Raw genomic sequence first — 15,247 nt, forward strand, 5'->3', positions numbered from 1 at the left:
TACAGGGGAATGCCAGGGCCAAAAGAATGGGAATGGGTAGGTAGGGAAGTGGTTGGAGGTATGGGGGACTTTTGGGACAGCATTGGAAATGTAATTGAGGAAAATACGTAATAAAAAAATATTAAAAAAAACTGTGTATACTTGTGTGTAATGGTTTGAATGAGAATGGCTTCTATAGTCTCCTGTATTTGAATTCTTGGTTCCCAGTTGGTGGATCTGTTTGAGAAGGATTAAGAGATGTGGCCTTGTTGGCACAGGTATGTTACTGGTGGCTGGCTTTGAAGTTTCATAAAAGCACTTACTCCCAGGTAGATCTCTCTTTCTACCTTGTGGTTCTATCTTAAGGTATGAATTCTCAGCTACTGCCCAAGCACCATGCCTGCTGGCCGTCTACCATGCATCCTGCCATGATGGTCATGGACTCTAACCCTATGCAACTGTAAACTTCAAATAAACTTTGTCTTCTATAAGTTGCTTTGGTCATGGCATCTTATTACAGCAATAGAAAAGTAACTAATTGCTACAATGACAAAAAAGCTAAACATACATTATTATAATCAATATTCTCCCTACTATGCAACTTGACTCATACAAATTTAAAACCCAGGAGTTCTAAACTTTACATCCACTAAAACATGCACTTTTAGATACTTTTTAGACAGGACCAGAGGCATGAACAGTAGTAAATCAGATGATATACTACCAAAGAGCTAGCTGTGTGACTGTAGGCAAAGGACCAATCATCTCCGTGTACAAGTTTCTGCCCTTGAGAAGTATGTATAAGCATGCCAACTTCATAGGCTAGGAAGGACAAAAAGCCCTCGTGCCAAGCAAGTGTCCAGAAGACTGGACTAGGCTCCAATGTGTTGAAGTGACAAGTCAAGACAACTTTGGCTCAGCAGACACCACTGGAACTTTTAAAGAAGGTGCAAAATATGGTAGGCAGTGCTAAGAGTCACATAGTGACAGGTACTGGTGGCATATACAGCAGCTTCCAGGCAATCTGAATTAGCTGGGCTCACAGGGGCATGTGGCAATGCCACTAACATGCCTCCTTCCTTTTTTCCAAGTTACTGAGAGAATCAAGAGAAGTAACATAGGCTCACTGCCATGAGCAGGGTATATGTACAGTGCAGAAGAACACAGAGCAGCCTCTGCACAAGGTCACCTGATGGCTACCAGTTGGCAGCAAGAGGGAAGGAAACTATGAAAAACCCCTTGTAAATTATTCAGAGCAAATGAGAGCTAAAACAGAAATTCCATACACAAGCTCAGCCAATCCCATTCCACTCACAGAGTCAGGCTCCCAACCCAGGGTCCTCATTCTCCATCCTGTTCCTAACACTCTCTAGTTGCTGATCCTACCACCCAATTCTTTTGGCCACGCAGGTCCCTTTTATTCCTGTAATAGATTCAGGGACATGTTCTTGTCTCAGGGTCATAAAAATAGATACATTTTTCTTTTTTTAAAAAAAAATGATGATACTTGCACAAATATAAATGGGACATTTGTCAAAGAGGACATTTGAGTCATTCATTGTCAAGTGAACAGCAAGGCATAGCAAACAATTCTGAGGTGCATCCAGAAAGGAGAAACATGCACAGCCATCCGGGAAGGCTCACTTGACCTGTGAAGAGAAAAAGTCACTCACCACACAGAATCCATATGCTTTCCCATGGACTACACTCATTTGCTTTGCTATCAGTTTTCCGGAGCCTCCAGAGTTGACAGTATTCAGACAGCAACAGGCACAGTCCATTGCAGAAGCAGATAGCCAGCTGGTTCTGGGAGCACTCCAAGAGTAATTATTAATAGATCCTGGGTATATCAGCCTCCTTTATGTGGGGCAAGTGGACTGTCCCACCAAACAGAAGAATTGGCTAGGTTGAGTAAGCCTAAATCCCAGGGAAATCTCAGAATTGAGAATGGTAGGCATGAGGCCAGCTCCCTGCCAAAGACCTGCTCTAGAACATGTAACTATGACACCATACTGAGAGAACCATGACAATCAGACACATAGCATAAAAACCTGGAGTTCTCTGTGGTAATGATGTATCTAGATAGGCCCTGAATGTTTAGCCAATGAGCTTTCCTTCTTGGGCATTCCTTCGCACAAAAGGTATTTAATCCCTGGTTCACCTTGAGTAAGATGCATGCATTCATATCCACCATCAGATAAAGCAGTTTGGACAAGCAAGGACCATCTATCTCCTTTATCAAGGATTGACATGGGGGTAGGGAGCAGAAGGTGTGAAGGCCTTCATTGTAAAGAGCCTCACCTAAATCTCCTGGAGAAGGCCTTCTCTCTTCCAGCCTCTATGTCCTCTCTGCATTTAGAACCAAATCAGATTCTATGCTGTCCTGAGATTCAGCCCCTTCTTGCCTGGTGCATACCTACAGACTCTTGTTCCCAACTTTCCAAGGTCCCCAGTGGCATCTGGGTACACAGGATGCAAGGAACCACACCCGGATCCCACCGTTTTTCACTGGGGGAAATGCGGGTGGGACCTGCATCATGGACTGTATTTTGCCTCCTGTGAGCAGCTTGCTGGCAGCACTGGGGCATCCCAGAGGCAAGGGAGAGATGCAGCCCAATACCTTTGTGTATCTCTCAGGAACAGTATGGACAGGCTTTTGCCCTACTGCTCTATCTTCCCTCTCCTTGACACCATAGGACACACTATTGCGAAAGTTTCCCTCCTGACTCTGACTCCAATCCAACTGTCCCCATCCCTGCTGCTTTTCTGGGAGCATCTACAGTTTGTCATATGCTCTCTACCTTTCTCTACAGGACAGGGACTTAATCTGGTTTGACAACACTGCATCCTCAGTTTATCACATAATGTGTAATGGCAGTGTGAGACCTCCATTCAATATTGGTTGAACGAGTCAACAAATGAAAAGCAAACAGTACCAGCCGCCAGGGAACACCATGATAGACCTTTTGGAAAATGAGCCTGGAGATTCAAATATAGATTGACTAGCTCCCTTCACCTCTATAAAAATATTCCACTGCTTCCTACCCACACAGTTTAGAAAGAGCACTATCCCCATTAGATGGGAATATTTGATAAGGCAGAAACTCCCAACACCATAATGCTAATCTTCCTTCTCAAAGTCCCAGTGGCAAAACAACGAGATTTCTCCTGCATCCCAGAACTATCCTGGTAACTACTGAGACATGCCCTTGGCCCTACCAGGGCCCACCCCTGACTCCAGGGCTTTGTTCACTAGTGGAGCCACCTCAGTTCTTTCCAAGTACCATGATTTCAGAGGTGTGAATTCTCATAACACTAAATGGTCACTTCCTGAGAACCCATTTCACTTATGAAACTATGTGGAACTTCTGTGAACACACTCTAGCCCATGATGGAACAGGCACCATCTATTAAGGTATAGACCTGGGCTTCCAGTTCTCTCTTACCTCTCTTGTACACGTTGCCTACCTGAGAACACCCAGCCTACTCTAAGAAGCCTATTCTAAGAAGCCTCCTTGCCGTTCACAATGCTTCACTCTGCTCCTGTGATCCCCACTGGAAGCTGAGTTTGTGTCTATAATAATGCTGGGTGGTGTGGGGTGGACCTTTAGGACAGAGTTGGAAAAAGCACATTGACAACTGTATTTCCTTCATCCAAGGTCTTGACAGCTGCCTCTCCAGAGGCATTCCAGTCCATGTACTGGGGCAAGTTGTTAATAGGTTCAAAAGAGCTAGTAGCTTTGTACAAACCCTAGGTCTAGGTTTCTCAGAGCAATGTGAGATAGGCCCATGACATTTCCTAGTGGGCACAGCCCAGCTGCCACACTGATGCTTGCTTTCTCCACCCTTTCCCATCACGCTGGCCTAGGACTGCCTAGGACTTCTTGGCATTACTTCCCTAATGAACCACATGCACTGATGTTCCAATCTTGAGTTAATTCTAGAAGGATAGGAGACTCTTCACAGGGGGAAACATTCTGTCCCAATAATGTAATCTGTTAGCACTATGAGATACCATAACAGGCTGGAGCACACAGTCATATCTATATGTTTGCCATCAACTAAGGGGTCCCAGGGACATGGGAAGAAAGATATTTTCCTACAGATGTGCAAACATAGTGTCTCACAGTCTCTGAAAGAGATATCTGACCACAAGTGCTGCTAAAATCAGAGCTATCAAACACATCTTTAAATATAGTCATTAAAAATTTCCATTACTAAAATTTTCTCTTACTAGGCAATTACAGAAAGAAGATTCCTAGGAAAGCCAAGACATTTGCTTGCAGTTACAGGGCCCACTTCTATGTTACAATGCATAATTCCCTTTTGGGAAATGACTACTGACACCAGAAAGGCATTTAATGCCATCCAAAAAGGGGAAACCGTGACAAGGTATCTGTAATTGTCTAGCTCATTTTGAGATAGATTGTATTCAGAAAAATCCTTGCGTTGACGGCCCTAAGTGAAACAGAATAAAGTGAAGGAGAAACTACTAGAATCAGCATCAAGCAGAGTCTTATTAATGCCCATCCTCTCCTCACAGTAATCCAGCTGGCTGGCACCACATCGCTGGTTCCCCATCTATCAAGAAAACGTATCAGCCCATTCTAGAAATGGCGCAGAGATATCTGTTTTTACAGTGAGCCAGCCTCTTAAATCATGGAAAAAATGCATTAGATCTCAAAACCATAGTGTTATACACATGGACTCAGACACCAAACTGGAACAAGAAATTCTCTATGGTTGCAAGACATCTCCAGATGCCCTAACATTATCTCCAAGAATGATGACATCTTAACCTCTTTCTTTGGGAACAGACCCAACACCTTTATCCATCTGTGGATGGACCACAGTATATCTATGGGCTGAGCATAGTATTCTGATTGCCTGAAACAGACAGAAAATATTAAGCTTGACGTCCTCAAAATCACCTAGTATAGAATACTTAAAGTAAGAATTTTCAGAAGACAAGCCTGTGCTTGCTACCTCTGATGTTGAATTTTGACTCATTCAGTTGTTTACTGAGTTGCTAATGTGATTTCTTTCCTTTATTTCATTTATCTTTTGCCCTCCTTTTCTACATTATATGTATGTATGTATGTATATATGTATGTATGTGTACATATGTATGTATGTATATGTATTGAGAGTGACATACATGCTACATTACGTATGTGAAGCTAAAAGGACAATTTGTAGAGAACAGTCAAGGGAAGTGAAATCAGTCTGGTTCTCTTGAGTATGCAGGAAGGGGAGGCAGAGAGTTAACTCAGGGGAATACCCATAACACACCAAAAGAGGAAAAAGGGTAAAACTCTACACGTTTGAAGATTTATGGACAAAAGGACAAGAATGGACTGAGCTACTGTCTACTCTGAACAATAGAATGGAGTGAGTGGCTGCTATGGGAGTTCTGTGTTCAGTCTTAGATGCAGAGCAGCCCCCACACCACTTACTTCTTCTTAAAATACCCCTAGCCATCAAACTGGAGAAAAGGACTGAAGAATAAAGCCAAGGTGGTGTGGTCCTTAGCCATGGCTGCCATCCCTGCTAACAGCCCAGGCTAGTAGTGTGTGTCCTTCAGCCCCAGTAACTGTGGTATTCCAATGCCACATGTAGCAGACATGTAAGCAGATTGGTCTGGTCAGGCCAAAGCATCACAAAGAATAATAATGTAAGAGTCTGTGATTTTTAATCCACTCAGTTTGAGGTAGTTTGTTTTGTAGCAATAGAAAAAAAAATGACACAAATTGTCTATGTCTGGCTTAAATAAAAGCCTCTATAAAGTTCAAATTTTACATTCTGGGTATAAAAGACAGCTAGCAGCTGATTTATCACAGAACTTGTATGTGAAAATAGTTACTCTGAACAATAGAATGCATTAGTTACTTTTCTGATAGACTGCACAAAAGACCTGAAACAACTTAAGGAAGGAGCTATTTCTTTTGGCTCATTGTCTCAGAAGGTTTACTTCATGGCTGTTTGGGCCCAAAAGAGTGAACAGAACTTCTGGTTTCCAGAGCTTCTGGTAGAAGACAGATGTTCATGTTACAGGGTACCAGAAATCAAAGGCAGAGGGCAGAAAGTGATGAGAGCATATGCTGAAGGGCCCCCTCCCAGTGGATTTCAGATTCCAACAATAACACTGGTTGCTTAGAACAACCAAGGGAAACATTGAGGTGGCCCCTATGAGCTCCACAAGGGACAGTGTCGATGTGATCAACAGGCACATGGAGAAGACGACAGGAAAGCTGCTCAAGGGTAGCTGTAAGCAGGGTTCTAGACTATGGTTTGTATTCTGTAGGGGACACATTCCTAGAGCCTGGTACCGTATGCCAGGTGGAAGTTGTTCTATCCACGATCCTTGAAATCAATTATATAGGCTAATTAGTAACTCTCAATTAGCCAGAAGTTTGAGATCATCAAACACTTCATGCTTTAGAGTTAACAGTCTTACATACAGCCATAAAACCATCCCTCATTGCCTCATTATTGAAATTCTACTACATTAAAACACAGTCATACTTTCAGATAAAACTCATCAGGAACTATGAAACACAATTTTAATTGATAGGTGACATCGAGTTCCTCCCACAAATAAATACACAACTACCACTGAATGTTAGGGCTGAATGCCTCCCCTTTGCTGAGGACGCCACTAGGTATGCTTCATGCACTACAGAAACTTCCTTACAAACCTAAATTGTTTCTCCACACATTTTTACATTTAAATTCTAAACCCTGGTACGTGAAAATGTGACTGTATTTAGAGACAGGCCCAGAAGAGAGTCAATTAAAGAGTTAGGTATGGTGTTGCATACTTGGAAGCCCAGCACTTAAAAAGTAGAAGCAAGAAGGTCAAGGGTTCCTGGCTATCTTTTACTATATATCAAGAGCCCAACACACACACATGCATAGTATTTAAAGTTAAGAAGGTCACTAGACTAGTGTTCTAGCAAGACATTAGGATATCAGATAGCACAGGAGACAATGTACAGACATAGTGAGAAGGCTGATACTTACAATCCAGGTAGAAAGATACAGAAGCCAAGCCTGGCTACACCTACAGCTCATTCATCTATCCTCCAAAATCATGAGCACACAAATGTCTGCTGTTTAAGACAGTGGTCAGTGATGCTGTTCTACAGCAGACCCAGGATATCAGTGCAGTCTCCAGGAAATGGATGACCCAAAGTTCAGTTGTTTCAACCATTCAGCGATGGACGAGTCATTCTGACCTTGGACATCCCAGGAGCTCAGTTACCTGCACTTCCTTTAAGAAGCTGACAGTGGTAGCAAATGAAAAGGTGCTTTTCTCCTAGATGCACATTCAGCCATCCAAGGGAAAGGCAGAAAGAAATTAAATGTGAATACAAGAAAGTGAACTGCCCAGGGTTTGGAAGTAACAAGTGAAACAAATCAGCTGCCCTAGATGTTCTCTGAGGGGTCACTGAGCAGTGGTGGACAGTCACAGTACTCTGAGTCAGGAAAACCTGGTCCAAAGACAGGAGCGAAGAAACAATGATCTTCCAGGACCTTCCCCTTTGCATGACATCATACTGGTCATTCTGTTTAGGATAGAGATGTTCGTAGCTCCCTTACTAATTCTACATGGCCATGACAAGGAATTTGCTACTTTTAGAATTTAAACCTGCCTAAAACGTACCTCTTTTTGGCCTCTTGTCTGCAAATCACATATTCTTGAATTAGAAATGAATCCCTTTATTTTTTTGCCTCTAATATAAAAACATAGCTGTCATCCATATTACCTGACTCTTAGAGATCTTCTTTAGCCTGTGAACATGTTTCTCTGAGAAGCATGTTCTGCCGATCTTGGTCAAAATGCAACAGACATACGGTGTACAATGGGGAACAAGTTAGATAAGAACCTAGGTCTAAACTGTCTTCTCCAATGCACATGTGGTCTGGCACCTTCTGCTGTGTACTATGATAGTGGCCATTCAGAGATAGCAAAGGCACTGCTTTAAGAGTGCTTCATATTCCTATAAATGGGGAACAATCTTATGCATCTAGAGCACAGCCCTTTAGATGGAGAATCTCTGGCAGTGGGTGAGACAACCTGAACTTAGATGAAAATACCAGCAGAGGGACAGAGCAGCTTCCCAGAGATCTGCCCACTTGGAAGCCTCAAAAGGAGCAATGATTCCAAATTAAAGATAACACAGCCAGCTTTCCTGTAAAATACTCAAATATGGTTTATCGCCACATGCATGCAAGTGAAGATCATTGCCCATCTGTCAGGCGTGCTTACCTGTTATAGAGGAGAATGTCTGGTTTCCATATCTGGCCATCTGGAAAACGAACATTTTTCACTCCGGGGTACTCAGACATGTTCCACTGCAAATAGTGATCTGTCCAAGACTGACAAAGATGGAGAATTAGTGGCAATTTCTTCCCCAGCTTACTTCTTTTTCTTGTAAGAAATTATCAGGAAAGCTCAAAGTCAAAAAGAGTTCAGACATCATTCCATGATTTAGTTGTTATTTATAAAGTGTGAGGAATATGGGAATTAAATAATCCCTTCTAAAACGATCCAGACTAGCATAACAAATCGCATTTGGGGACCTGCTGTCACCATGACCACGTTTGTATGATGGCATTAAAGGCAATTCCAACTCACTGCACACCTCTAGCCTTAGGCTTCTCCTCCCCCAATGGACTGGTTACTTCTAGCCAAATAAATAATGGTTCTGCTTTCCAAGTTTTCTCTGAAAGGGCATTTTGAAAAAAAAAATCATTTATTACAATTGGAATCAAAACCAAACTATAGAAATGCCAGCCATTTGTTTTCATAAGGCAGAACCTCTCAGAACTTCTGAGGGCACACTTAAATTTTATTTTTTTATTTTTTTTCTTATAGACAGTGCTTTTGATACTACAAGCTGATGCCTCAAACCCTGAACCTCAGCAGCAGAACACAGATATAGGGATGAGGACTTAGGAGCAATCATGAGTACAGTGATGAGTTCAGCAACTTAGGGTCAGGCCTTTCTGAGTGATCTCCAACACCAGAAAGACCTACAGTCCTTTCTCTGATAATTGGGTACCATTCCCAGGACCAAGATGGCAGAGATATTACCATAGAGTCCTCCCACTACTGACAGGCAATCAGCCTTAGATTCCAGGCCTGGCAGCCAAGGACCCATCACCTCTAAAGTGTTGCTACTGACATCCATGAGTCAAGATCCAGACTTTCCAGGATTTAGGAAGGTTTGGAGTGCTATATCTTCATCTAGAACCAGAATGCCCCCCATAATCAAACACATTCTCATTTGTGCCCTGAAGCTTTTCCACATATTTATGCTAAGAGACATATAAATGCTTCAGTTGTATAGCAATCACCATTTGATTTCTGACCAATTGTGTTTGTCGTAAAGTTATGAAACAATACTCAAGTGGAAGGAACAAAATTGTTAGAGCTACTTGACTTGGAATATACTGATGAATGTTGTGGGTCTACAGCTACTGATTCTGGCAACACAAATCCATGGACAGGTCTCAAAGGTTCCCTGGAGAACCCACAGTGTTCTAAAAGTCTACTTCAGAAGTGGAGTAATTTAAAGTCAGAGAACAACGCTACTCACAACTGGGACCTCAGCAAACAAGGATGTTAAATTAGCTCAGCATGCAGCAGCATTACTGGAACATCAACATCTGTCCTGTAGGGTCCAAAGCTGCTGAGATTAATGAGGGGAGGTGAAACACTGGGGAAGTTCTGGCTCATTCAAGTGGTTTGCTGAACCATGTTTGTAACAGCCTGATCCATCTGGATGTTCTTGGTTCTGTTCTCTCCCCTGATTCCGTGTCAAAGCACTTCCATCTTATTCTTAACCCTGGAATGTTGCTCTGAGTTAATCACGGTGACCAGTATTGTACCCATAAGGGCTGGGGTTCCAAGAACGACCCTTGAAGGCACACTGGCAATGACAGAAAGGACCCATCTCCTAAGCCTGATGACATAATAGGCAGATGAGTGGGGATGTCAGGGAATAAGATCATCTGGTTGTTCAAACATAAGACCACTTAACAGTAGCATATCAGAGCTGCCTCACACCTCCCATCTTTCCCCACATCTCCTAGCTTCTGGGCACATTCAACTGTGGGTGTTCCATTGCTTTGTGGCAGGTGACATCACTACTAGTCTGCCTGATCAGCCCTGTATGTGTGCCTTCTGCCTCACCACAATCCAAGCTTGTCAATGTGGTGACATAGAAGAAATCTCTGACTGCCTCAGGATTGGTTCTTCTAAAGCAATGTCTCTGTACTACAAACCTTCAGCCATAACAACTCAGACTGGATGCAGTCTCTGAAGGTGCTGGTCTGTGCATGCTCCTTTTCTCTAATGTGGAAACCAACCTGACCTAGCAAGTAGTGAGGAGGAATGGCTACAAGAAACCTTAGAACCAGATACACCTGGACTATGAGAATGCAGGAGGCTCAATTATCTTCTCTGCGCTGCAAATCCCCATGTGTACACATCCCCTCATGATAAAATTAGGATAAAATGAAGCCATGCTTTCAGTAGCAGGGCAAAATCATGCAGTTCTTATAGGCAAGCAACAAATGATAGATTTAGAAAACAATATTTTCACTTTATAGAACACTACATGATATAGGCTACAGCATGTCCAATACCTGAGGTACAAACAAGGGTATAAAAAGCATGAGGGGTGTAGTAGGGAACACTAACACAACATAGGAGCCTATGGGGAACTTCCTAGAAAAAAATGTAGAATGAGATTTTTACAGTCAGGCTTTACAAGAAATGGATGTGCGTTCTCAAATCGTTTCCTGCCACTTAGATCTTGGGTCAATGGGGATAGAAGCCCAAGGCATATCTCTTCATCGAGAGCATTTAGCAACCTTTCAATATGGCAGCCCCTGAGAAACCACATGAATGAACCAAAGAGAGATATACCTTTACAGCCATAGAATGAAGAGTGTGTGGGTTGTAAGGTGACAGAGGGAAAGGGAAGGTGGTAATATAGAATTATGTCATATACCATTGTGCAGACCCTTATACAATCCAACACTTGGGCCCTCTATAAACATGTCTTGAGTTTTCAGGGAACTTTTATTTAAATTTGGTGTGTGTGTGTGTGTGTGTGTGTTTGTGTGTGTGTTTGTGTTGTATGTGTGTACATGGCATGAAAAACAGGGATGGACAGAGCAGGTGAAATATCTTCTCTTTCAGTTCTTTGTCAAAGGAGTCTAAGAATGCTCAAAACAATATAGATTATTGATGTTGCTCTTGGTTGCCTCCAAGAACTTGAAGGTAAAATTTAATTCTGAAGATACCACACACTTTGGTTGGACATGGGACTTAGAGGAATTGAGACAGAAGCAGCCTGGAAGCTGTCTCTTTAATGCCTAGCTCTCATAATATATGAAGGTGCTATGAAAACTACCAAGAACTAAAAGCAGTCAATAGTCCTACCCAGCTTTAGAGCCTGGGAACCACAACAATAACCAGCAAGGCAAGATAGCCCTGAAGGTAAAATAGTGGCACTCATATCTAGGGAGTAACCACAGGCTCTCTAATTAGACTAATTCAATAGGAGGAAAATCATACCTGGTACTGTAAATCTAGCCAGCTACCCAATGGCTAGGAGATAGTGGACCCTAAAGAAGAACCTACCACTGCCACTTGTCTAAACTGGCACCCTTTCTAGTTGCATTCTAAATACTTATACTCAAAGATAAGTGTAGCTCTCATCCTTCATCAAATAACCTTCTTTATGAAGTAGACAGAGATCACTAGAGAAACCAGCCAAAATGCAGTGTTCCTAACCCCAACTGATTCACCTACAACACAATCCTTAGATCTAAGGCTCATGGAACACCACAGAAGACAGAGCAGACATATTTACACCACTCACTCACATGCCATCATAGATGGGGAAATCTCACAAAGCCCCATTCTAAGTAGAGAAAACTCAATCTTCTCCAAGCAACAGCCACCTGATAGGTTACCAAATCTCCTGTGGTCAGCCCTAAACACACATATACATACGGGCAACAATGAATGGAACCTTGTAAGGTTTGTATATGTGTGTCCCCTCCCTCTCCCGCTCCTTCACTCTCCCTGTCTCTTTGGTATGTCTGTGTATTTGTAATAATTAAAGTATAAGTGGTCAATCATTTGAAGAGGAGTGGATAAGGACACAGGAAACGTTGGAGGAGTTAGAATTTGAAATGATATAAATACACAATACTAATGCATGAAATTCTCAAAAAGTAAAAATCTTTTAGAACGAAAATAGTTTTGTTTCCTTTCAAAATATATTGCAATGTAATGAGAAATATATTTAGTTTTCTTTGTATAGAGCTCTTTAAACTTTTGAAACTTACTGAGTGACAGGAATATCTTTTGCTAAAATCATCCTTTGGACCATATCTAAGTTTATGCCAATTTAACAGCTTTGGGGTTGGATCTCCTTTCACAGTTTCAAGAAGAAAGCCAGACTGCCTGATTAGAGAGCAGAGATGACAAACTCCATCTCATCTTCAAGTCCAGAGTTGGGAGATGAGATTGGAGACTGAGGGAGAAAAACTTCTGTATGAAGTGCAGTGACATCCCAGGTGAGCGCACACACATGAGTGCATGGAAGGAAGTATAGCATGTCCTGAGGAGCAGGGTAACTCCTCCCTCAACACCTGCCCCAATGCCTCTTCCACATCTGCCTCTGAGCAGTATCCTTTAGAGAAAACACCAGTAAATTTGTACCTGATAGCCAAAGCTGTAGAACCTTTGGGTTACAGGCAATGTGACGGGTATGTGTATCCAGGGCAACACGTTTGCAACATGTTTTTGATGTAGGAACAACCTTGTGGGATGCAGACTTTGAGCTCGTGGATTCAGATATTAACTCAAGGTGGACAATATCAAAATCAAATTAAATGGATATCCAGCTGGGTTAGAGAGTTGCTGTAAGTATTAAAAATGACATCATATAATTGGTGTCAGAAAAACATCACCCAGTTTTGGTAAAAATTCACCTGATCGTGTATTTTGACTCAAAGGAAGAATGTGAGTCCCTCCCCTGCTTTTTTGCTGACATTTTGCTGTCTCTGACACTCAGTGCCACTCACCTGGTCACAGCTGCAGTCTAGCCCACAGCAGCACACTGTTGGCTAATGTGTAAACACAATGAGTGGTATTTCTGCTCCACAGATAATAAATGCAGAAAATTAAAAAGGAAGCAGTTTAGGACTAATTATGGTTTACAATCTAATAATCTGTGATGTGAATGCTATTATTACTATAATTAGAACTAGGAGTCTAAAAATAGAGAGAGTAAGTACTGAAAGATGATCAAATCTGAAGGCAAAATGGCTGATGTTCTAAAAAAGAAAAGGAGGGTTTTACAAAGAAAATGTGTGCATCTGGTAGGTCCCGGTGTTTCTGTGGAAGCTGAAATGTCCTCTGTCATATCCCCACACACATTAGATCAAAGATGTCTAACAGTCTCCCAAAATGATAAAACCTCTGCAGAAGGAATCTCCCACCAGCTTCCGCACCCCACCCCCAGGGTAGGAAGAGACTCTCAGAAATCAGCAACTCAGTATTCTTCAGGCTGTCGGAATAATCTCAATCATGCGAAATGAAAGACAGCTGGGGAAAAGGATAAGAAAATTCGCAAGGGGTAGGTCAAGGGGAATTTAATTTTTAAAAACTTTTGTGACTCTGCCATTTTGACTGGACTGAAAAATCTATAATTTGCAGAAAATTGACTGCAGAGTAGAAACACCCTGGAGAAAAGATTATGTGTATCAGATTTCAGAACAGAACTTACTGAAACGAGGCTTTGGGAACTGAGACCCAGTGCTAAAAGCCATTCCCTGACAATCCATCTGCCTCCTGCCCTCGCTGGGGCTCCCCTGGGAACTCTGGCCCTGCTTCCTTCCATCCTGAGCTTCATTCTTATCTATATGTAATATCAAGGCTGGGTCAGGCCAGGCAAGTGAGTGGCCAAGGAGCACAGAAATAAAAGTCAGTGCATGGTTGTTTATCAATTGTCCCAAGGAAGATCCTACACCTGACCTTGGTGACATGCAAGGCCCAGTGTCCACCCTGCAACCAGGACCTACTCAAAGCAATGGAGGTTGAGGCAAGAGCACAGGCACGTGGGTTTTCAATGGCAACTGCTTATAATTGTTTTAAACCAAAGATTCTTGGGGGGTCTTTGAAAATGCAGTGGGGAGGCAGTGTCCTAGCCCTCCACCAACTGAGGTGTCACTTTCCAGATCAGTGTCAACACTCAGTCTCCTCCGGGCACAAGCTGCCTAGGACAGGGCTTACCTGGGTAGGCTACCCTAATGCAGGAGCACACAGTAGTGCCATCATTGTTCTGCTTCTCTTTAGAAGAGTCAGGCCACTCTGTTTTCCATTGTGATAAAGCAGGATTATTCCCAACTGTGACCTCCACTGTATACCCACCCATTCTTACACTATTCCACAGAAACATCGAGATTTGCTACAATGACCACTTTTACTTTTTGTGATTCATTAGAAATCAAGTAACACACAACTGCACTTATTTATACATACAGGATACTAATATAGTGCATGTATATATCAATGTATAATGATCAAATCAGGATAATTAGCATCCTGTCTCCTCAAACATTTATCCTCTCTCGGTGCTTAACCTTTCTTTAAATGAGTTAATTGCACAGCCTGATTGTGAAATGCTGAAAGAGGAGATGTGGCTAATACATTTCTAAGTGCCCTCCCACAACTCTGGCCAATGCCTTCTACAAAGTCGGCACTCTCAGTGGTGAGTTCAAAAAGTAAGTGGGATTTAAGAAGTGAAATTTCAGGTATTTCTGCAAATGCTACTCTTAATTAGAACTATCCTGTGCTTCAAAGAAATCTAAAAGTCTTTAGTGAGACCCTTCAGAAAAACAGGTGTTTTTGTTTTTGTTTTTGTTTTTTTCCAGAATATCTGAACTCAGCACGGTAATAGTCCTGTTACAATTTTCCTGGAAACCAGCCCCCTTTAAAATCATTGGCCATGTCTGAGACATTGCTGGAGAGCAATCAGTTTTTGAGGGCCAGAGAGGTGGGTACAGGGACAGATATCTATCAACCTGTCCGTGGCACATATTTCTCTCTGTAGAATGGCATCATGGGGTATAATACCAGCCCTTGGTGTGTATGTAGTATGGAGGGGGGCGGGGGGATGAAGCAGAGAAATCAACTCAGGTTCAATGCCACCCTGAGCTACACAGCAAACAACTAGCC

At 42.3% G+C, this 15,247-nt stretch overlaps 1 protein-coding gene across 2 annotated transcripts in view; it reads right to left on the minus strand.

Moving 5' to 3' along the window:
• The window catches only part of Chrna7 (cholinergic receptor nicotinic alpha 7 subunit), a 122,113-nt gene that overhangs the window by 46,608 nt on the left and 60,258 nt on the right, over positions 1-15,247 (minus strand). The window contains exons 2-3 of one of the 2 annotated variants that reach the window (XM_029479068.1): positions 12,728-12,928; positions 8,252-8,361 (exon numbers count right to left, since the gene is read on the minus strand). In XM_029479068.1, coding sequence (XP_029334928.1) covers positions 8,252-8,331 — 80 coding nt within the window. In that variant the 5' untranslated portion in view covers positions 8,332-8,361; positions 12,728-12,928. The remainder of the gene's footprint in view (positions 1-8,251; positions 8,362-12,727; positions 12,929-15,247) is intronic. The other variant, XM_021167658.2, reaches the window with a different exon arrangement.

Source organism: Mus caroli, chromosome 7 (assembly GCF_900094665.2).
Source record: "Mus caroli chromosome 7, CAROLI_EIJ_v1.1, whole genome shotgun sequence".
In the NCBI taxonomy this organism is placed as follows: domain Eukaryota; kingdom Metazoa; phylum Chordata; class Mammalia; order Rodentia; family Muridae; genus Mus; species Mus caroli.